This window comes from Vigna umbellata, chromosome 5 (assembly GCF_029865625.1).
Source record: "Vigna umbellata cultivar VRB3 chromosome 5, Vumbellata_1.0, whole genome shotgun sequence".
NCBI lineage: Eukaryota > Viridiplantae > Streptophyta > Magnoliopsida > Fabales > Fabaceae > Vigna > Vigna umbellata.
Window position 1 is genome coordinate 66619871 of NC_142169.1, and position 22672 is coordinate 66642542.

Here is a 22672-nt window from a genome sequence, read left to right on the forward strand (position 1 = left end):
ATAGCACCATCATCCTCAACCTGCATTATACAAAGCCATAAGCCATTTTCTCCTCATTCGAAAGTTGCAAGGACCCCATTTAACCTCACCGGCAGCGGCTGGTCTCGGTAGAATCAGAAAGAGTTCATCCAGGGAGTGCGTTTTCGTCATTCACGAGAGGGGAAAGAGAGGGTTGAATGCCGCAACCGGCGGTAGCTCCGGTGGAGTGTGGTGTCGTTGGCAACGTCGAGACTAATAAAGGGTGGTGGCGCGGTGGCTGGTTCGAAGGAATAGTGGTGCATATGCGAAGGAGGTGGGGAAGCAGGGCTTGGCCGCTGTTAATGGCGCTACGGCGTTGAGTTCCGGCGGCCTGGGCTGTGAGGGAGGTGGCCGAAGAGATAGATGGAGATGCGGCGCGGGGAGGTAAACCCGTCCCTGGGATTGGCGATTTCGAAGCGAGGAGTTCAGGTTGTCACCGGCGAGGCCAAGTCGTGGTCTTGGCAGAGGTGGCGGTGGCTGGTTCCAGCCGAGGTGGCAGCGGCGTGCCTCCCAGATTTAGGGTTTTCCTGGTCAGAGAGAAAGAAACTTGGGTCCATGGAGAGTGTGTGAGATACGAAAGGGAGCTTACGGAGGGTGTTGGGTCTGAGTGGGTGAGGAGTGAGAATGAGGATGAATCTCTGAACCCCTAGGAAATTCTAGGTTAGAAGCATTGGACTGGGCCAAGCCCAGAAATGAACGTACGTCCAGGAAGCTTTGGCCTTTTTCGAACGTTCGTCATCCCTCCTCATCATTCCCAACGAACGCTCGTCCATAACGAGCGTTCGTCATCCCTCCTCATCATTCCCAACGAACGCTCGTCCATAACGAGCGTTCGTCATCCCTCCTCATCATTCCCAACGAACGCTCGTCCATAACGAGCGTTCGTCGTCCCTCCTCATCATCCCAAACGAACGCTCGTCCATAACGAGCGTTCGTCATCCAGCCTAGTCTGCCCAGCGAACGCTCGTCCCAAACGAGCGCTCGTCATTCGTTCGTCATCCAGCCTAATCTGCCCAACGAACGCTCGTCCCAAACGAACGCTCGTCCATAACGAGCGTTCGTCATCCAGCCTAATCTGCCCAACGAACGCTCGTCATTCGTTCGTCATCCAGCCTAATTTGCCCAACGAACGCTCGTCTCAAACGAACGCTCGTCCATAACGAGCGTTCGCCATCCAGCCTAATCTGCCCGGCGAACGCTCGTCCCAAACGAGCGCTCGTCATTCGTTCGTCATCCAGCCTAATCTGACCAGTGAACGCTCGTCCCAACGAGCGCTCGTCATTCGTTCGTCATCCAGCCTAATCTGACCAGTGAACGCTCGTCCCAACGAGCGCTCGTCATTCGTTCATGATCCAGCCTCATCTTCCCAACGAACGCTCGTCCAAACGAGCGCTCGTCGTTTGTCATCCAACCTCATTTTCACAACGAACGCTCGTCCAAACGAGCGCTCGTCGTACATCATCTCACCTCATCTACCCAACGAACGCTCGTCCCCAGCGAGCGCTCGTAGACTAGCCTCCTCTTCTCAGCGTCCGTTCGTCACATCATCCACTGAACGCTCGTCATCTACCTTCCTGTACTCAACGTACGTTCGTCGTATCACCCAATGAATGCTCGTTCTTCAGCCTACATTCACAACGTTCGTTCATCCTCTATCAACGAGCGTTCGTCATTCAGCCTTAGTTACCAACGTTCGTCCTTTAAATCCCCCAACGAACGTTCGTTCTTTACCTAACGAACGCTCGTTATGCTGATACTGTCCCCAACGTTCGTTCAACCTCTCCCATTTCTTTTTTTGTTTATTTTATTTTTCTTTATTGTCTTATTTTTAAATATCTACTTATTTTAAAATATATATTTAATAATACAATATTTATAGTTTAATTAAAAAGAATTTACAAAAATATTTAAAGGTTTAAGCACACGTGTGACCGCTCGCGTCGTCCTTGTGCTAAAAACCTCTTCTTCTTCCTTAAATAAATTTACAAAAAGTATACATTTTGAAGGTTAAGCACACGTGTGACCGCTCGCGTCGTCCTTGTGCTAAAAACCTTTTCTTCTTCTTAAATAAAATTTCAAAAATATGTTTTGAAGGTTGAACACTCGTGTGATCGTTCGCATCGTCCTAGTGTTCAATACCTTTCTCTCTTATTTATGTAATATTAAACGAGGGTAGGAGTGCTCGTGCGATCGTCCGCATCAGCCTAGCACTCAATACTCTCAAATCTTCCTAAATAAGTAAATAACGGTATGAGTGCTCGTGCGATCGTCCGCATCAGCCTAGCACTCAATACTCTCAAGTCTTCCTAAATAAGTAAATAACGGTATGAGTGCTCGTGTGATCGTTCGCATCGGCCTAGTGCTTAATATCGTTATCTCTCTTTTCAAAATTAATTAAAATTATTTAAATATCATTTTAAAAATATGAATACTCGTGCGACCGTTCGCGTCGGCCTAGTACTCATTACCTTCTTTTTCTCGAAAATATTAAAAACATAAAAATCTCCAAAAATTAAAAACATCTGCTTTTTCAAACAAACAAACAGTCTTTCAGCTAGAACTACGTAACCCTGATTTCTCATTTTGAATGAGAATACGTAGGAGCAAGGTCAATCCTTGTCGGGCCCAAAAAACTAAAAAAATATATTTTGTTTATTTATAATTTTATTTTAGGGGATAGTTAAACATTTTGAAAACCACATCATATTCGCGCATTTAGTTAAAGGTACTGCCTTAGGGCAGGCGTTGTAGGGTGCTAACACCTTCCCTACACGTAACCGACTCCCGAACCCAGAATATGGTTTTCGTGGACCGTGCTTTATCATTTTGAGGTTTTTCCATAGTTTTCCATAATAAACTATGGTGGCGACTCCAAATCTCTTTTCAAAACACGTTTTCTTTTTGGATCGTCGTCCCGTCGCGATTCCGGTTGCGACAGATGGCGACTCCACTGGGGACTGTTTAGAGAGTCGAGCCATTTAATTAGATGCGCGAATTTGGTGTGGTTTTGCTTTGTGTTTTTCTTTCCCTTTTCTCTATCTATGCTTGATATTTAGAATAACTGCAATAACTGTGGAATATTGAACCCTAGGGTAGACAATATGTTTATATCTGCCTGGGATTTTTTCTGGTTGTTTTGCAGGTGAGGGTTTGGGTGTGCATAATTTCCTCCCTTCACACACACACTTTTGGCATATCATGAGTGGGGCCCTATACCCGGGTCTGAGTGTAGCTTAGAATTAGAGGAGTTGTGTAGCGGTGTCACTCTGGGATGTACTTCCTGTTTGGCTATCGTGAGAACTCCAGCTAGAGTCTGTTCTCTTCATATGTGTTTTCACACCTAGTTGATTACTCGACTGTTGTGGAAATGCTATGAAGGGGGCCATAGCTCTAGTGACCTTTGACCTTTAGGTTCAGGGAACTACCCTTGTGAGATTGCATATACTTGACCTTGAACTCAAAGCAATGAACCTTTGGTAGGGCACGATGGGAGGAATATATGCTTCTGTAACCCTCACGCTGTTCGTTTTTTTTATGATATTACATTTCATACCATGCATGTGTTTTGTTTTGTCATGTAATTTTATTATCATGCATCATATTCATACATCATTTAGTAACATGTTAATTTTAAGGGAAATCACAGGTACCTACTTGACTTCATACGAGATGGATGTTAACACAAGATCCGATGCTACACAGCACACCGACTCTTCCGACTTAAGAAAGAAGTATAGTCTAAGGACTCATGTGGGAAACTTGACCGGGCTGATAAACTTGGGCAAAAGGCTTAAGACGATAAAAAGAGAAACCTTTCAGAGAAGATATGGAAATTTGTTGAATTTAATGGAGGTTGAAGTACAAATACCCGCTATCACAGCCTTGGCACAATATTATGATTCTCCGCTTCGATGTTTCACATTTCAAGACTTTCAGTTGGCGCCAACCATAGAGGAGTTCGAGCATATCTTGGGTTTACCATTGGAGGGCACCACTCCCTACCAACATTTAGAGCATCATGCCTCTATACCCACTGTTGCTACCATCATGAAATTACATCCCAAGGAGCTTGAAAACAGGATGATGATGAGGAATCAAGTGCATGGGTTATCACAGGGATATCTAGAGCAGTATTTACATCATCTGGCTGATAAAGAAGATTGGGAAACTTTCATAGATGTATTAGCCCTCACCATATACGGCATTGTCTTGTTTCCCAAAATAGAAGAATTTCGTGGATTACACCGCGATAGACGTCTTCGTGGCGAGTAAAACCAGATCAGAGAATCCTGTAACAGCAGTTCTTGCGGATGTTTATGGGACCTTTAAGTTTTTGCCATGAGAGAAAGGGAAAGAAGATTCTTTGTTGCTTACCGGCGTTGTATACATGGATGACAACGCGCGTGTTTAAAGAGATGGTCGACGTTAAGAGTCTATCGGAGAATTTGTCACACCAAGGGCTTAAAGGTAAAGGAGGAAACGATTGGGCCCGATTCCTTGCCGGCTTGAGCGAAAGAAGTATAAAATGGCGCCTTCCTTGGTTCGGAAATAAACTGGCTATACAACATTGTGGTAGTTTTCCTAATGTACCTCTTATAGGTGCCCGGTACTGTATAAATTACAACCCTCTTCTGGTGCAAAGACAATTTGGGCATCCTATAAAAGGGGCACCTTCATCAGATTACCTTGCTACCCTATTCATTTATTACGAAGACGGGCATTTCATCGAATTGTTAAGAAAGGTTAAAAGCGCCTGGGAAAATGTTGTTCGAGCAGAGAAGGACTTGAGGGATGGAGTAGTGGATAGCAGGGTTAGTTATCCACACCTGGATTCTGGAGAGAGTGAAAGTAGTCAAGTTGCCTTTCAAGCCAATCAAGGATCAATCAGCTAGTGAAGGACCATCTCCAAGCTCCATGAAAGTGAAGAGGTGCAACAACTAAAGCTGAGATGGAGAAATTGAAGTTAGGAATGCTAGGTTGGAGAATGAATTACAAAGGGCGCGTAATGATCTTGTGGATATGAGAAATGATAATGAAGAAAAGTCGCGGGCTTATGAAAACCTTGTCAAAAGCCAGAAGGCTGAGAGGGATTACACAGTTTCGAGTGAAACAGGATCTAGCCTGCCGCGAGTAAGGAATTATCCATGAGGGTAAATGAGAAGAAGGTGGCTTTAGAAGAGGGAAAGGAGTGGAAACACCTCTACGAAGAAGCCAAAAGAGATAAACGAGAAGCCCTGAAGAGATTAAGAGAAGCGCAGATTCAGATAGAAAAAGCGGGGCATGAGATGAAAGAGATGGCCATGTCAGTTTGAGGCGGATATGAATAGGGAGCGTTGGAAGCTAACAGAAGCAGAGGAAGAGCATCGAACTCTGATAAAACAAATGGAGGAATATATCGAGGAACAGGAGGAGCGATGGAGGTCGATAGATTTTGAAGAAAGGCATCAGGCCTTGATAAAGCGAATGGAAGAGCACATCGCCGAGCAAGAAATGGCTGTAAAGCACTGGAAGGAAAGATTCTCTCAGTTGGCTGCTTTGGCAAACGGGGCAATTGAAGACATCCCCAGGATGGTGTCGAATGCTGAAGCAAGCACTCATTTTTGTAACTCACCAGCGGAAATAGAATTGTTTATTAATCATTGTAAATGGTTGGTGGGAGAGATGAAATCTTTCATTGCCCGGGCACGGGATTGATGTACATCGGAATTATGTGTTTTGTTCCTTAGACTATGTAATGGATCAAATTTCCTTTAAATGAAAGATAAGGGATGTTTGTTGGTATCGGCTTGTGTTAATTTTCCATCAGTATTGTCATCGTTATCCTGTGATTTCCACTTATTACTAGCATGCATCATGTTTTCTTTCGTTTTGCATTTTTCATCGTTATCTAATTTAATTTAATAAAAAATAATAATCGGCAGTACAAGTGAGAAAACAACGGCAAATTTTCCACGACATCCGTACAGGACCAGAGCTAACTCGAAGGTCATGGAGAATTGGGAGCAGTCACACGAATCTATTAAGGCCGATGTCAGCCAGTTGAAGGATCAAATGGCCCAGATTTTGGCGGCTCTCGAGGCCCTGAAGACTACTGGAGAGTCTTCATCTGCGCATGTTGAGGGGAATGCTCACCCTTATCCCCCAATGTTCAACGCTGCGAGCCAATCTGTTCCTTTCCCACTGTATGGTTTACCTACGGGTTACACTCCTCCTGTAGGAGAGTACTCAGAAGCTGAGCACGCTTCATTCTCATTCCCCGCGACTGTCAACATACCACCAATCGGCACTCAGGGACCTGTCTTAGTGTCGGCTCCCATGGTGGGCACGGGAATGAATGAGACCAACACCACTGATGGAATTCGGGTGACCCCAGTACCGCCTGTGGTTGCTAGGGAGGATTTTTCAGCCGAAGCTGCACCACACGCCACGGTGGTTGGGGGATTCGGTAGCCTCGTTGGAGCTACGGGTAGGTTGGAAAGTCTGGAGGCGAGGTTGAGAGCTGTTGAGGGGGTTGAGAGCTACGGGTTTGGAGATGCGGCCCGATTGAGTTTGGTTCCGGGCTTGAAAATCCCGCCTAAGTTCAAGGCGCCGGAATTTGAGAAGTATAAGGGAAATACATGCCCAAAGAGCCATCTAACCATGTTTTGCAGAAAGATGGCTGCATATGCTTATGATGAGCAGCTGCTCATTCATGTTTTTCAAGATAGTTTGGCTGGAGTGGCGTTAAACTGGTATACCCATTTGGAGCCGACTCGAATTCGTTGTTGGGCGGACTTGGCTGATGCTTTTGTGAAGCAGTACATATACAATACACATGTCGCGCCAGATCGTTTACAGCTGCAGAACATGTCGAAGAAAGACAACGAAAGTTTTAAGGAGTATGCTCAGCGGTGGAGGGAATTGGCTGCACAAGTTGAGCCACCTTTGTATGATAGGGAAATGGTGGCAATGTTTGTAAATACACTCCAACCACCATTTTATGAACATATGGTGGGAAATGTATCTTCAAATTTTGCCGATATCATCGTGATAGGTGAGCGGATAGAGATCGGGTTGAAAAATGGCAAGATTGCATATGGCTCTTCGGTGGTTGCAAATTCCAAAAAACCAAATTTCAACTCAGGGAAAAGAAAGGAGGGAGATGTGCATGCAACATCTGCAACCCCCGTGTGGAGAGGTCAAGCTCCCACCCATAACTATCGACCATACTGGGGTCAACATCCACATGCAGCTAACGCGTCATTTGGTCATCAAATTAGCCCTCAACAACAACCGGGGTACTATCAACCACAATACATCCCGACGAATAATTGGAGGGGAGGGGCAAATGTAGGTTCCAATATGAATGTGGGTCCCAATACTTATCCAAGAAGGAACCAGGAAAGAAATTATGTTAATTTTACTCCAATTCCTACAACTTATACGGAATTATTGCCTCAGCTTATCAAACAAGGGCTAGTTGTCGTTTGTCCCCTGAAGCCTTTGCAGCCTCCGTACCCAAGAGGCTATGATGCAGAGGCAAAGTGTAGTTATCATGGAGGGGCCGCTGGTCATTCCACTGAGAGGTGTCTGGCTTTCAAGCATAAAGTGCAGACTCTAATTGATTCTGGGTGGTTAAAGTTCCAAGAGGATAAGCCTAGTGTCGAGTCCAATCCTTTATCTGGGCATGGAAGTGCTTCGACGAATGCTGTCGAAGAGAAAGAACATGAGCTGGTGAGAAATGTGAAAGAAGTTAAGAGCTCTAGGAAGTTTATTTTGGAGGCATTGCTGAAAGTGGGTATCTTGAAGGGTGATTATGATGAGGGTATGTCATGCGCGCTCCACCCAGAGGCTGAGCACTCTATTGAGGAGTGTATTAAGTTTGAAGAAATTCTGCAAGACCTGCTAGATCGTGGTCTGATGCAGGTATGTTACAAGAATGAGGAGGGAGAGGTATTTGCACAAACTGGTGATGAATCCGGCATGATTGTACCAGAACCATTGGTGATTCGTTTCACTAAGACTACCTCTATTCCACCAACTCAAGGAAGGTCGCCTGTGGTTATCCATGTACCAGCCCCTTTTCCTTACAAGAACGAAAAAGCCGTCCCATGGAGATATGGGACGTATGCGTCCGGCGAAACGCAAAGCGTTGACCCTGTCGTCAAAAACATATCAGGGATAGGGGGAATGACTAGGAGTGGTCGAATTTTCACATCACCTGAGTTGGCACGAGAAAGGGTTAATGATAATGAAGCAACGATGGCCGCGAAGGCAAAAGAATTCTTAAAGGGGAAGGGGGCACAGACAGAGGAAATCCCCGACAAGGAAGAGAGGAGAGAAGTTTCTGAAGAGGAGGCTTGTGAATTTTTAAAATTCATACAACAAAGTGAGTATAAGGTGGTGGAGCAGTTAAACCGTATGCCTGCTCGTATATCCTTGTTGGACCTGCTCATGCATTCGGCATCACACAGAAAGTTGCTAATGAAGATACTCAGTGAGGCCCACGTTGAGCAAGGTATTTCGTTGAATAAATTCGAGGGTATTGTTGGCAATATTGTTGCTAATAATTATCTCACTTTTACGGATGAAGAGATACCAGCTGAGGGAAGAGGGCATAACAAGGCTCTTCACGTCTCTGTGAAATGCCTGGATCATGTTATTGCGCGTGTTTTAGTGGATAATGGGTCCTCTTTGAACGTCATGCCGAAAGCAACTCTGGAAAAGCTACCTTGCGAAGGAATGCATATGAGGCCTAGTTCAATGATTGTGAGGGCGTTTGATGGTAGCAAACGAGAAGTGATGGGAGAAGTGGAATTGCCAATACAAGTTGGCCCGAGTGTCTTTCAAATAACATTTCAAGTTATGGATATTCTGCCAGCTTATAGTTGTCTGCTGGGACGCCCATGGATCCATTCGGCTGGAGTTGTACCTTCTACACTACACCAGAAGTTGAAGTATGTGATGGGAGATAAGCTGGTGATAGTATCAGGAGAAGAAGATCTTCTTGTGAGTGGGCCCTCATCCACACGCTACATCGAGGCGGCTGAAGAAGCTCTCGAAACAGCCTTCCAATCGTTGGAAATCGTGGGAAATACTTGTGTGGAACCGTTTCCAATGAATCCTCGTCTATCATGTGCTTCTATTATGATGGCCAAGATTATGCTAAAAGAGGGCTATGTATATGGCGAAGGTTTGGGCAAATATCGGCAGGGGCGAGCATTTCCTCTGGAAATCGTTGAAAACAAGAACAGATATGGCTTGGGGTACAAACCTACCAAAGAAGACCGGAAAAGGATGATTGAAGAAAGAAAAGAGCGCAGTTTGGCCCGTGCAGAAAGACGAGGGCCCAAAGAGAGCAAAATTCACATTGTTGACATCAAGGAAAGCTTCCGCAGTGCTGGGTGGATCAACACTGGCCAGATAGCAGCCGTGGAGGATGAAGAAGGGCCTCAAAGTTCGAGCTTTGTGTGGGCTTGCTCCCCTGATACTCAACTCAACAATTGGGAAACATTGGATCTACCTGTGATGCTTAATGTGAACAAAATGTAATAGTTTTAATTAAGCTCATAGTTTCGATTGGGGCTTTAGAACTAAAGTTTTGCGGATTGATTCTTTTTACTTTTCACTCAGCGTGACAATAAAGTTGCATTTCATCATCATTTGGCATTTTTGTTTATCTTATTTATTTATACTTTTTCATAAATTTAAATGATGCAGATGTGACAATGATTGTTTTGAAAATAATGATATCAATGTTCCTAATTTTGAGCACCCTATCAATAATACGGAAGATGATTTCGAAGATGATGTGGAACCCTCTCCAGAACTGTTGAGATTAGTGGAACAAGAATCTAAGGAGATAAAACCCCATCAGGAGGAGATTGAAATACTCAACTTGGGGGAGAATGATGAGATAAAGGAGGTGAAAATCGGTACTAGTATGAAAACGGAAGTGAGGGAAAGATTGCGTGCCTTATTGAAGGAGTTTAAAGATGTATTCGCGTGGTCTTACAATGACATGCCGGGTCTGGATACCGATATTGTGCAGCATAAGCTCCCACTCAAGCCAGAATGCCCTCCAGTCAAGCAAAAATTGAGAAGAATGAAGCCGGAAATGTCCCTAAAAATTAAAGAAGAAGTCCAAAAGCAATTTGACGCAGGATTTTTGGCCGTGGCAAGATACCCACAATGGGTAGCGAATGTTGTACCAGTGCCTAAGAAGGATGGGAAGGTTCGAATGTGTGTTGACTATCGTGATTTAAATCGTGCAAGTCCGAAAGATAATTTCCCGTTACCACACATCGATACTCTGGTTGATAATACGGCCAAATTTTCGTTGTTTTCGTTCATGGATGGATTCTCGGGATACAATCAAATTAAAATGGCACCGGAAGATATGGAAAAAACGACCTTTATCACGTTATGGGGAACATTCTGCTATAAGGTTATGTCTTTCGGACTCAAGAATGCTGGGGCAACATACCAAAGGGCAATGGTGACACTCTTTCATGATATGATGCATAAGGAAATTGAAGTTTATGTGGATGACATGATTGCAAAGTCGGAATCAGAAGAGGAGCATATTTTCAATCTAAGGAAATTATTTGAGAGATTGAGAAAGTACAAACTCAGGTTAAATCCTGCCAAATGCACGTTTGGAGTAAAGTCTGGAAAATTGTTGGGCTTTATTGTCAGCCAAAGAGGGATAGAAGTTGATCCGGACAAAGTAAGAGCGATAACGGAAATGCCTGCGCCCAGAACAGAAAAGGAGGTTCGAGGTTTTTTGGGAAGATTGAACTACATTGCTAGGTTCATCTCCCAATTAACTGATACTTGTGAACCAATGTTCAAGTTACTACGGAAAAACCAGGCCGTAGTCTGGAATGAAGATTGTCAAGTTGCTTTTGAAAAGGTCAAACAATACCTGCAAGACCCTCCTGTATTGCGTCCACCTATGCCAGGAAGACCGCTCATTTTGTATTTGACCGTATTGGATAATTCAATGGGTTGTGTATTGGGTCAGCATGATGAAGATGGGAAAAGAGAGCATGCTATATATTACTTGAGCAAAAGATTCACAGATTGCGAACAACGATATTCGTCGTTAGAGCGAACTTGTTGTGCACTGGCGTGGGCTACTCATCGTCTAAGGCAATACATGTTGAGCCACTCTACTTGGTTGATATCCAAGATGGATCCTATCAAATATATTTTCGAAAAGCCTGCTCTCACTGGAAGGATAGCTCGATGGCAGATGCTATTGTCAGAGTACGACATTGTATATGTTACTCAGAAATCTATCAAGGGTAGCGCTTTAGCGGAATATTTAGCCCATCAACCCATTAGTGATTATCAGCCAATGCAACCTGAATTTCCTGATGAAGATATCATGGCTTTATTTGCTGAGAATAAAGAGGACAAAGATGAAAAAGCGTGGACGGTATTATTCGATGGGGCTTCGAATGTAATGGGGCATGGAATAGGGGCAGTGCTTATCTCTCCTAAGAATCAATACATTCCAATGACGGCAAGGTTGTGTTTTAATTGCACGAATAATATCGCAGAATATGAAGCCTGTGCCATGGGAATTCGAGCAGCTATAGAGTCTAAAGCAAAAATTCTGGATGTATATGGAGATTCAGCTTTGGTTATCCATCAATTGAAGGGAGAATGGGAGACTAGGGATACTAAATTAATTCCATATCAGGCTTACATCAGGGGATTAATTGAGTATTTCGATTCCATCACGTTTAATCATATACCGAGAGAAGATAATCAATTAGCAGACGCATTGGCTACCTTGTCATCGATGTTTGAAGTTGATCAAGATGCAGAATTGCCAATGATTGAAATGAAGAGTCATGCAAAGCCAGTGTATTGTCATTTCATCGAAGAGGAGGTAGATGGTAAACCTTGGTACTTTGATATCAAGCATTATCTTAGGACCCGAGAATATCCAGAGAAGGCATCAGAAAACGACAAAAGGGCGCTAAGGAGGTTGGTTGGCAGTTTCATTTTGAGTGGGGATATTCTATATAAGAGGAATCATGACATGGTTCTCCTTAGATGCGTAGATGCAAAAGAAGCCGACCTGATACTAAAAGAAGTACACGAGGGCACATTTGGCACGCACATGAATGGGCACTCAATGGCCAGGAAGATACTGAGAGCGGGGTATTTTTGGTTGACTATGGAAAATGATTGCTGTACACATGTGAGAAAGTGTGAGAAATGCCAGGTATACGCAAGTAATATCAATGTTCCACCCACGACCTTGAACGTGTTGTCTGCACCATGGCCCTTTTCGATGTGGGGAATAGATGTCATCGGAGCTATTGAGCCAAAGGCGTCAAATGGACACCGTTTCATATTAGTTGCAATCGATTACTTCACAAAATGGGTTGAGGCCGCTTCTTATGCTAATGTAACTAGAAAGGTAGTGACCAAGTTCATAAAAAGGGAGTTGATTTGCAGATACGGGATCCCTAACAGGATCATCACTGATAATGCCACTAACTTGAACAACCAGATGATGACAGAGTTATGTGAGGAGTTCAAAATTCATCATCTTAATTCTTCTCCTTATCGTCCAAAGATGAATGGGGCAGTAGAGGCTGCTAACAAAAATATCAAGAAGATTGTGCAGAAAATGGTGGTCACGTATAAGGATTGGCATGAAATGCTTCCTTTTGCTTTACATGGTTATCGCACTTCGGTACGAACATCGACTGGGGCAACGCCTTTCTCGCTGGTATATGGAATGGAGGCAGTACTTCCGTTTGAAGTGGAAATTCCGTCCTTACGAGTTTTAATGGAAACCCAATTAGAAGAGGCGGAGTGGGTTCAAGCTCGTTTCGACCAGCTCAATCTCATTGATGAAAAGAGACTAACAGCAGTATGCCATGGACAATTGTATCAAAGAAGAATGAAGAAGGCATTTGACAAAAAGGTACATCCAAGAGAATTTCGTGAAGGTGAGCTGGTGTTGAAGAAGATTCTACCCATACAGAAAGATCATAGAGGCAAATGGACTCCAAATTATGAAGGGCCATTTGTAGTGAAGAAAGCATTTTCTGGTGGGGCACTAATTCTCACGAGAATGGACGGAGAGGAGTTACCATTGCCAGTTAATTCTGATGCAGTAAAAAAGTTTTACGCATGATGATTCCGTGATAGTGGATGCTATTAAAGGGATGTTGATATTATCTTCAACACTTATTGTACTCTGTGTTTTATTCAATAAATAAATTTCACGTGATTTCATTCATATTTTGGTTGTTTGCATTCCATCTGAAATATTGCATGTCACGCTGAGCTGTTAAGTAGTCAAGTGAAAATGAAAATGAAAATAAGTAAACGTGTTGATAAAAGCATCACAGGTATATCAGGTTGGCGAGCTCGGTCCTGGAGGATGTCGGAAAGGAAAAACGAAAAAAAGGGGTTACATGTTGAGTTTGTTGTTAATAAAGTTGTCAAAGACATAGTATTTTCGAAAACAGTTTTGAAAAATACCGTTGGTGAATACTTCCCTGATTCAAGGTTTTGGGTGTAACCGGGGTTCTTTTCTTGATAAAGCATCTGCATTCACATTACTTGAACCCTAACTTTTTCGTTTCTCATAAGACGAAGGATTTCGCCATATGTCTAATATTGGGGCAGTTTTCATCAGGTTACATACCACCGATAATCCATTGATTAGGGAGATAAAAAAAAAAAAAAAAAAAAAAAAGGGAAAAATGAAGTTGAGGTGTCAAGCACTGCATAGTTTAGTTTCAGGGTTAAATTCAAGAGAAAGTCAGACAAACAAGATTCGGAGTGACGTGTGGCCATTTTTCATTATCCAATCGTCAAAAGCAGTTCATTCAATTGCACCCCTTTTGAGCCAAAATTCGTAATTGTTTTCATCACCCTAGACAAGAGTCATTAGCATGACGACGTCAATTTGAAAGGGTACATCATAAACATTCAAAGTGGAGAAAAATGAATGAAAAGGGAAGTATCATAAAAGACCACAACAGGGGCAACGAAAAGAATGATCCAAAAAAAAAAAGAGGACAGACGATAAACATACTTGAAGTTCAAATCCCTAAAGACAGTTGACGGGACACCTTGCAAATGATTCTTGTCTGAAGATTTTAACCGTCAAACAAATTATTTGGGCCTTTATTATCCTTTCTTTCAAAACCCTTTGTCCTCTAGCCACGGTACAAGCCCATAAAAGTCCACACTGACTGAGGACTGTTGGTCCTAATCTTTCTCATGAATTTGACTTTGAAACAAAATGATGTGGTGAACGACATAATTCAGTGTTATTTTCAAAAAAAAAAAAAAAAAAAAAAAAAAAAAAAAAAAAAAAAACGTCTCCCTGTCAATCGAAGATCATCCAATTTGGGGGAATCCTTCATACCCAAATCTTTTTACTTTTCCATTGTGCAAAACTGGGGCAGTATGGGAGCACAACATGTTAATAGCACTTTTCCCCAAAGGAGGGACACACATGCGTTAATCATTATTCATTTGCTTTTCATAACCATTCTTCCACTTTCTACAGGGTTCAAGTTAATTTGGATTGCAAAAAGCGATAAAAAGAATTTTAACTCAGGGTTACACTTTCTGCTCGTCAAAGGGTTCTATACCTATCAACGTTGTTTTTAGGAATGCGTTTTGAACGTACATTGTGTTTGATGACAATATTAACAATGGATTCCAAGCATGGAATTTAAAAAAAAAAAAAAAAAAAAAAAAAAAAAAAAAATGAGGAAAAGCGAGAGTAAAAGAAAAGACCAAAATGAAGGTCTCCTGTGTCCATGCATCCATGCATCATCATGACATAACATCATCTTAGAGGAAGCGAGGAAAATTGTTTGCAAAATCTTCATGTTTTACTCGGCATTTATCAACTTTTCAAAGTTACAAATCAAGGTTTTAATTTTCTGTTATCGACCCTCTGCATGGCAATGGTCAGATTTAAATTTCTGTTCTGTGAGTTTGGCCCTCTGCGAGGCAATGGTCAAATCCAGGTTTTAATTTTCTGTTATCGACCCTCTGCATGGCAATGGTCGATTTAAATTTCTGTTCTGTGAGTTTGGCCCTCTGCGAGGCAATGGTCAAATCCAGGTTTTAATTTTTTGTTATCGACCCTCTGCATGGCAATGGTCGGATTTAAATTTCTGTTCTGTGAGTTTGGCCCTCTGCGAGGCAATGGTCAAATCCAGGTTTTAATTTTTTGTTATCGACCCTCTGCATGGCAATGGTCGAATTTAGATTTCTGTTCTGTGAGTTTGGCCCTCTGCGAGGCAATGGTCAAATCCAGGTTTTAATTTTTTGTTATCGACCCTCTGCATGGCAATGGTCGGATTTAAATTTCTGTTCTGTGAGTTTGGCCCTCTGCGAGGCAATGGTCAAATCCAGGTTTTAATTTTTTGTTATCGACCCTCTGCATGGCAATGGTCGAATTTAGATTTCTGTTCTGTGAGTTTGGCCCTCTGCGAGGCAATGGTCAAATCCAGGTTTTAATTTTTTGTTATCGACCCTCTGCATGGCAATGGTCGGATTTAAATTTCTGTTCTGTGAGTTTGGCCCTCTGCGAGGCAATGGTCGAATCCAGGTTTTAATTTTTTGTTATCGACCCTCTGCATGGCAATGGTCGAATTTAGATTTCTGTTCTGTGAGTTTGGCCCTCTGCGAGGCAATGGTCAAATCCAGGTTTTAGTTTTTTTGTTACTGATACTTTACTTGACATTGGTCATTTGGCATCGTGACTTGAATTATTTTGTTCGTTTTCTTTCATGATTGAAACCCGGACAAAATTAGTGTCTTTATCTTTACTTAGCTTTACTTAAATAATACGAAAAGATTAAATTTTCATATTATTTAGTAATATCTAAGTAAAGAGGGGCAGCTGTCAACACTCAAATTTTGTCCGGGTTGTAAAAATGTGTTTTTATGGTTTTTTATTTTATTTTTATTTACCTTTTTGTTTTATTCTATTTTTATGTATTTAGATTTTTGCTTTTAATTCATTTCTATTTTATTTCTTATTTTCAATTTGTTTTAATAGAGTTAATTAATCAAAATAATTAAAAAATTGAAAAATAAAATTAAAATTAAAAATAAAGTAAAAAATAAATAAAATAAAATTGGAAAAAGTAAAAAAATAGAAAAAAGGGAGAAAACGTGGGAAATGGGATAGGAGACGTGTCTCAGCAGAGGAGACCAGGTGGTTACAAGGGAATATTTTCAAGATTTTGGAGGGGGGATTTGGTTGGATCAGAGAGAGAGAAAAAAAGAAAAAGGGCACACGAGGACGATCATTGGGGAATCATCATTCAGACTCACCATTGGCACAGGCAGAGAAGACGAAAAGCTAGAGAAAGTCACCGGATATTCGTAGCTAGCAGCAGCCTTAGAGCTCCGAGAGGTAAGCTTCTTGCTCCCCTGTGTGGTCATGATGCTTATTCCATTTTGTTTATGCTATGGTAAGTCTGCTATATTCCCTGTTTTATAATCTTATAGCATTTGTTTATCTTCTTCCTCTGAGCATCCATCTTCATCTTCTTTTAACATTGAACCTCCAACTTCCTTCATCCATATTCACCCACTGCCACAAGACACATTAACACCCACGGCCGTCATCAATCTTCACGTCCAACACTTGATCATCTCCATTACCTGCTGAAACTCCCACCCATCATCACGGGCACATACGTAAGCTTTGTCAAACCTCATTCCCTCATCCACTCATAAACCATCATCCATATTTGCCCACGGCCACTACCAACGCCTCACGGTCACCGCCTTATTCCTCCATTGGAACCTCCATTCCAACCCACGCATAGCACCATCATCCTCAACCTGCATTATACAAAGCCATAAGCCATTTTCTCCTCATTCGAAAGTTGCAAGGACCCCATTTAACCTCACCGGCAGCGGCTGGTCTCGGTAGAATCAGAAAGAGTTCATCCAGGGAGTGCGTTTTCGTCATTCACGAGAGGGGAAAGAGAGGGTTGAATGCCGCAACCGGCGGTAGCTCCGGTGGAGTGTGGTGTCGTTGGCAACGTCGAGACTAATAAAGGGTGGTGGCGCGGTGGCTGGTTCGAAGGAATAGTGGTGCATATGCGAAGGAGGTGGGGAAGCAGGGCTTGGCCGCTGTTAATGGCGCTACGGCGTTGAGTTCCGGCGGCCTGGGCTGTGAGGGAGGTGGCCGAAGAGATAGATGGAGATGCGGCGCGGGGAGGTAAACCCGTCCCTGGGATTGGCGATTTCGAAGCGAGGAGTTCAGGTTGTCACCGGCGAGGCCAAGTCGTGGTCTTGGCAGAGGTGGCGGTGGCTGGTTCCAGCCGAGGTGGCAGCGGCGTGCCTCCCAGATTTAGGGTTTTGCTGGTCAGAGAGAAAGAAACTTGGGTCCATGGAGAGTGTGTGAGATACGAAAGGGAGCTTACGGAGGGTGTTGGGTCTGAGTGGGTGAGGAGTGAGAATGAGGATGAATCTCTGAACCCCTAGGAAATTCTAGGTTAGAAGCATTGGACTGGGCCAAGCCCAGAAATGAACGTACGTCCAGGAAGCTTTGGCCTTTTTCGAACGTTCGTCATTCCTCATCATTCCCAACGAACGCTCGTCCATAACGAGCGTTCGTCATCCCTCCTCATCATTCCCAACGAACGCTCGTCCATAACGAGCGTTCGTCATCCCTCCTCATCATTCCCAACGAACGCTCGTCCATAACGAGCGTTCGGTCCCTCCTCATCATCCCAAACGAACGCTCGTCCATAACGAGCGTTCGTCATCCAGCCTAGTATGCCCAGCGAACGCTCGTCCCAAACGAGCGCTCGTCATTCGTTCGTCATCCAGCCTAATCTGCCCAACGAACGCTCAGTCCCAAAACGAACGCTCGGCCATAACGAGCGTTCTCATCCAGCCTAATTGCCCAACGAACGCTCGTCATTCGTTCGTCATCCAGCCTAATTTGCCAACGAACGCTCGTCTCAAACGAACGCTCGTCCATAACGAGAGTCTCGCATCAGCTAATCGCCCGGCGAACGCTCGCCAAACGAGCGCTCGTCATTCGTTCAGTCATCCAGCCTAATCTGACCAGTGAACGCTCGTCCCAACGAGCGCTCGTCATTCGTTCGTCATCCAGCCTAATATGAACCAGTGAACGCTCGTCCCAACGAGCGCTCGTCATTCGTTCATGTCATCCAGCCTCATTCTTCCACAACGAACGCTCGTCCAAACGAGCGCTCGTCGTTTGTCATCCAACCTCATTTTCACAACGAACGCTCGTCCAAACGAGCGCTCGTCGTACATCATCTCACCTCATCTACCCAACGAACGCTCGTCCCCAGCGAGCGCTCGTAGACTAGCCTCCTCTTCTCAGCGTCCGTTCGTCACATCATCCACTGAACGCTCGTCATCTACCTTCCTGTACTCAACGTACGTTCGTCGTATCACCCAATGAATGCTCGTTCTTCAGCCTACATTCACAACGTTCGTTCATCCTCTATCAACGAGCGTTCGTCATTCAGCCTTAGTTACCAACGTTCGTCCTTTAAATCCCCCAACGAACGTTCGTTCTTTACCTAACGAACGCTCGTTATGCTGATACTGTCCCCAACGTTCGTTCAACCTCTCCCATTTCTTTTTTTGTTTATTTTATTTTTCTTTATTGTCTTATTTTTAAATATCTACTTATTTTAAAATATATATTTAATAATACAATATTTATAGTTTAATTAAAAAGAATTTACAAAAATATTTAAAGGTTTAAGCACACGTGTGACCGCTCGCGTCGTCCTTGTGCTAAAAACCTCTTCTTCTTCCTTAAATAAATTTACAAAAAGTATACATTTTGAAGGTTAAGCACACGTGTGACCGCTCGCGTCGTCCTTGTGCTAAAAACCTTTTCTTCTTCTTAAATAAAATTTCAAAAATATGTTTTGAAGGTTGAACACTCGTGTGATCGTTCGCATCGTCCTAGTGTTCAATACCTTTCTCTCTTATTTATGTAATATTAAACGAGGGTAGGAGTGCTCGTGCGATCGTCCGCATCAGCCTAGCACTCAATACTCTCAAATCTTCCTAAATAAGTAAATAACGGTATGAGTGCTCGTGCGATCGTCCGCATCAGCCTAGCACTCAATACTCTCAAGTCTTCCTAAATAAGTAAATAACGGTATGAGTGCTCGTGTGATCGTTCGCATCGGCCTAGTGCTTAATATCGTTATCTCTCTTTTCAAAATAATTAAAATTATTTAAATATCATTTTAAAAATATGAATACTCGTGCGACCGTTCGCGTCGGCCTAGTACTCATTACCTTCTTTTTCTCGAAAATATTAAAAACATAAAAATCTCCAAAAATTAAAAACATCTGCTTTTTCAAACAAACAAACAGTCTTTCAGCTAGAACTACGTAACCCTGATTTCTCATTTTGAATGAGAATACGTAGGAGCAAGGTCAATCCTTGTCGGGCCCAAAAAACTAAAAAAATATATTTTGTTTATTTATAATTTTATTTTAGGGGATAGTTAAACATTTTGAAAACCACATCATATTCGCGCATTTAGTTAAAGGTACTGCCTTAGGGCAGGCGTTGTAGGGTGCTAACACCTTCCCTACACGTAACCGACTCCCGAACCCAGAATATGGTTTTCGTGGACCGTGCTTTATCATTTTGAGGTTTTTCCATAGTTTTCCATAATAAACTATGGTGGCGACTCCAAATCTCTTTTCAAAACACGTTTTCTTTTTGGATCGTCGTCCCGTCGCGATTCCGGTTGCGACACATAACTTTTTGTAAAATAATCATTGCCTCTTTGTTGTTTGCAATCTTTTGATTCATTCTCATCTCCAGTTTACTCTAAAATGTTTCTATCTAAAATAAATATGCTTATGAATTTGAATCTGGATCTTGAGAATTTTTGGTATTGCCTATGTGGATGAATAGTAGGATAGTAAAGTGTATGAAGACTTTATTCACGACATTGTGTATGATTTAGTGAAAGATTTACAATAGGTTCAACTGTCTTAGTTTAGTACGTTTTTCTACTTTTGGGGTTTTATTATTTTTATCATGTGCATTTGTGATATGATATACAAGTTTTTACATTTAAATGGAATAACTCATTGCAACCTGAAACCATCAAATAGGTGCACAAAAGTACATGATGGTTTAGTTTCTAAAATCAGTTTGACCTGATTTGAAATGAAGTGTGAATTTTTCATTGTTACACTTTATGTGATTTTGAATTAGCGAGCGAGTTGAAAGATATATCAAAAGATCATTCTTTCTCGGTATGTTTTCAAATCTTTAGTCATTGATATATGAATAATTAGTTAAATATATTTAATATATACTAAATGGAACACCCTATTAGATGAGGCTGAAGTGTATGAATGACATGACATGAGACTACCTTTTGTGGGAAAATAATTTACTCATATAAAATTCATCATTTCAGATTTGACTCCCTGAAAATCTAAAGTCGACATTTTGTTAATTTAATCAATTTTCTTAAATTATTTTTTCTTTTTGTTAAAAAAAACAAGAAAAATAAAAGAAGATAACACATAAACCCAACCAACAAAATTTTTATTTTTCTATTTTACTATTTTAATTGTCCTAAAAAAAATTCAAATCACAATAAAATTAAAATTAAGAATAGACAAAATATCAACCATACCAAAAATAAAATAATTGACATTGATTTATGCAATCTTTGAAAAATGCTCTTGATGAAAGAGTTTATTAGAAAAATGATTCCAGGAATCATTTTAATAGACACTCAAATAATAGGAATTTATCTTACACAATGATATCATTTATTGTACTAAAATATATTAGATGTACAAATTCTGTCATCTTTACCTACAACGATTTCTTGTTGGTTGGATTAGGACTTATATAAAGGGGAGTTAGGAAGTTAAAATAATTATATTCTTGTTGTCATTCTACGAAGAGATTTGTTATCCTCTAACTAAGCCATTTTTTCATCTTACACCTGATTAGGTTATGGATTGACATTAGTTCACTCTGTTTATGGAAAAAAATGAAGATTTATGATTGCCTCCAAAATTTTGACATAAAAGATTATCTTTTTCATCACTCCTTTTGTCTTTTTTCCAATAAAAAAAGAAAAACAAAAGATATGACATTAAAAAACATGGGAGAGAACAATTTTTTTTATTTTTCCATTTTAATTGTGTGAAAAAAATTCAAATCATAATAAAATAAAAAAATATCAAAAGAAAACGACAGACAAACAGGAGTGGTGTAAAAAAATAAAATCAAAATAAGTGTAAATTAAAATAAAATTTTAGGAGAGAATTATTATACAAATGGAGACAAATGATATTAAATGAAAATAAAATATTTTTTTATTTATCCGGACAAAATTAGGTGTTAATAACCATCTCAATAGTTGGTAATGTTGTTGATGGATGAGTTTATTAGAAAAATGATCTTATAAATTATTTTAATACGTACTCAAATAATAGGACATATTTTTTCCAAGGTAATCCCCAACGAAGAAAACATACTTCTTCCTTTTTTTTTTTATCGAAGATATCAAAACCATAGCCTATATCTCACAAAATAATCCACCACAAATAAAAACTGATAAAAAGACCCTAATTACATAAAAAGCTATTGTGGCTCCTTGTGGAATAAATGAGAAATTACTAATTTCCTCGAAAAAAAAGGGGAATATCCACACCAAGATAATTGGAAATTGCAACCAACAATAATCTCAAATAACCTAACAAAATGATAAAGACTTACACAGATGACCATATGATAATAATTAAAGAGACAATACTTAACATGTTTCTTTCTTTTCCATTAACGATTACATCTTGTAGTCAATTATGGATGATGAAGAGAAAAAGAGGGAGAAAATGAATTTAAAGAAACTCACATATGTTATTCTAACTTTTGTGATACGTTAATGATGGTGATGTACTAGAAAGTGTTAGACGTAAATATTCTATTATCATTACCTATAACGGTTCCTGTTGATTAGATTAGGAGTTATAGAAATCATAGTTAAGAAGTTAAAATACATGTCATTATCATTCTACTAGGAGGTTTGTTATCTTTTAGGTGGTATATGTTTTGACTAGGCCATTTTCTCATTTTATAAGTTATGGATTGACATTGGTATATGCAAAGGTATATGCAATGTATTTTGTGGTAATGAGTTTTGTTATAAAAGTAGTTAAGAGCAATGAAATATGCATTATTTTGGTTTTCCAAACTCGAGGCTTACTAGTTTCATTTAAGTTCTCTCGATTTATGTGGTCAAATGTCAAATCTTTTACTTAATATAATTTTCAAACTCTAATTCTCTTTATTTGTAACAAGAGAGAACAATTTTTTATTTTTTCTATTTTAATTATCTGGACAAAAATTCAAATCATAATAAAATTAAAATTAAGAATAAAAAAAACATAAACTATTCTAAAAATAAAATAATAGAAAATGACACACAAGATGATGAAAAAAAAGTTCAATGGTGTATAAAAAATAAAATTAAAATAAGAGTAAAATAAAATAAAATTTTAGAAGAGAATTATTGTAAAATAAAGTCAAATGAGTGAACTATAAATGAAAAATATTTTTATTATTTATTTATTTATCCAAACAAAATTTCGTCACCTCAATCACTGGATTGGG

General features: G+C 40.8%; 1 protein-coding gene across 1 annotated transcript; it reads left to right on the plus strand.

Moving 5' to 3' along the window:
* Positions 1–381: 381 nt before the first annotated feature.
* LOC148198831 (uncharacterized) lies at positions 382–13162 on the plus strand. The gene is made up of 4 exons (XM_088115928.1): positions 382–580; positions 6425–7536; positions 7639–9534; positions 9767–13162. The coding sequence occupies exons 1-4, from the start codon at positions 382–384 to the stop codon at positions 13160–13162; spliced, it is 6603 nt and encodes a 2200-aa protein (XP_087972054.1).
* Positions 13163–22672: the final 9510 nt, after the last annotated feature.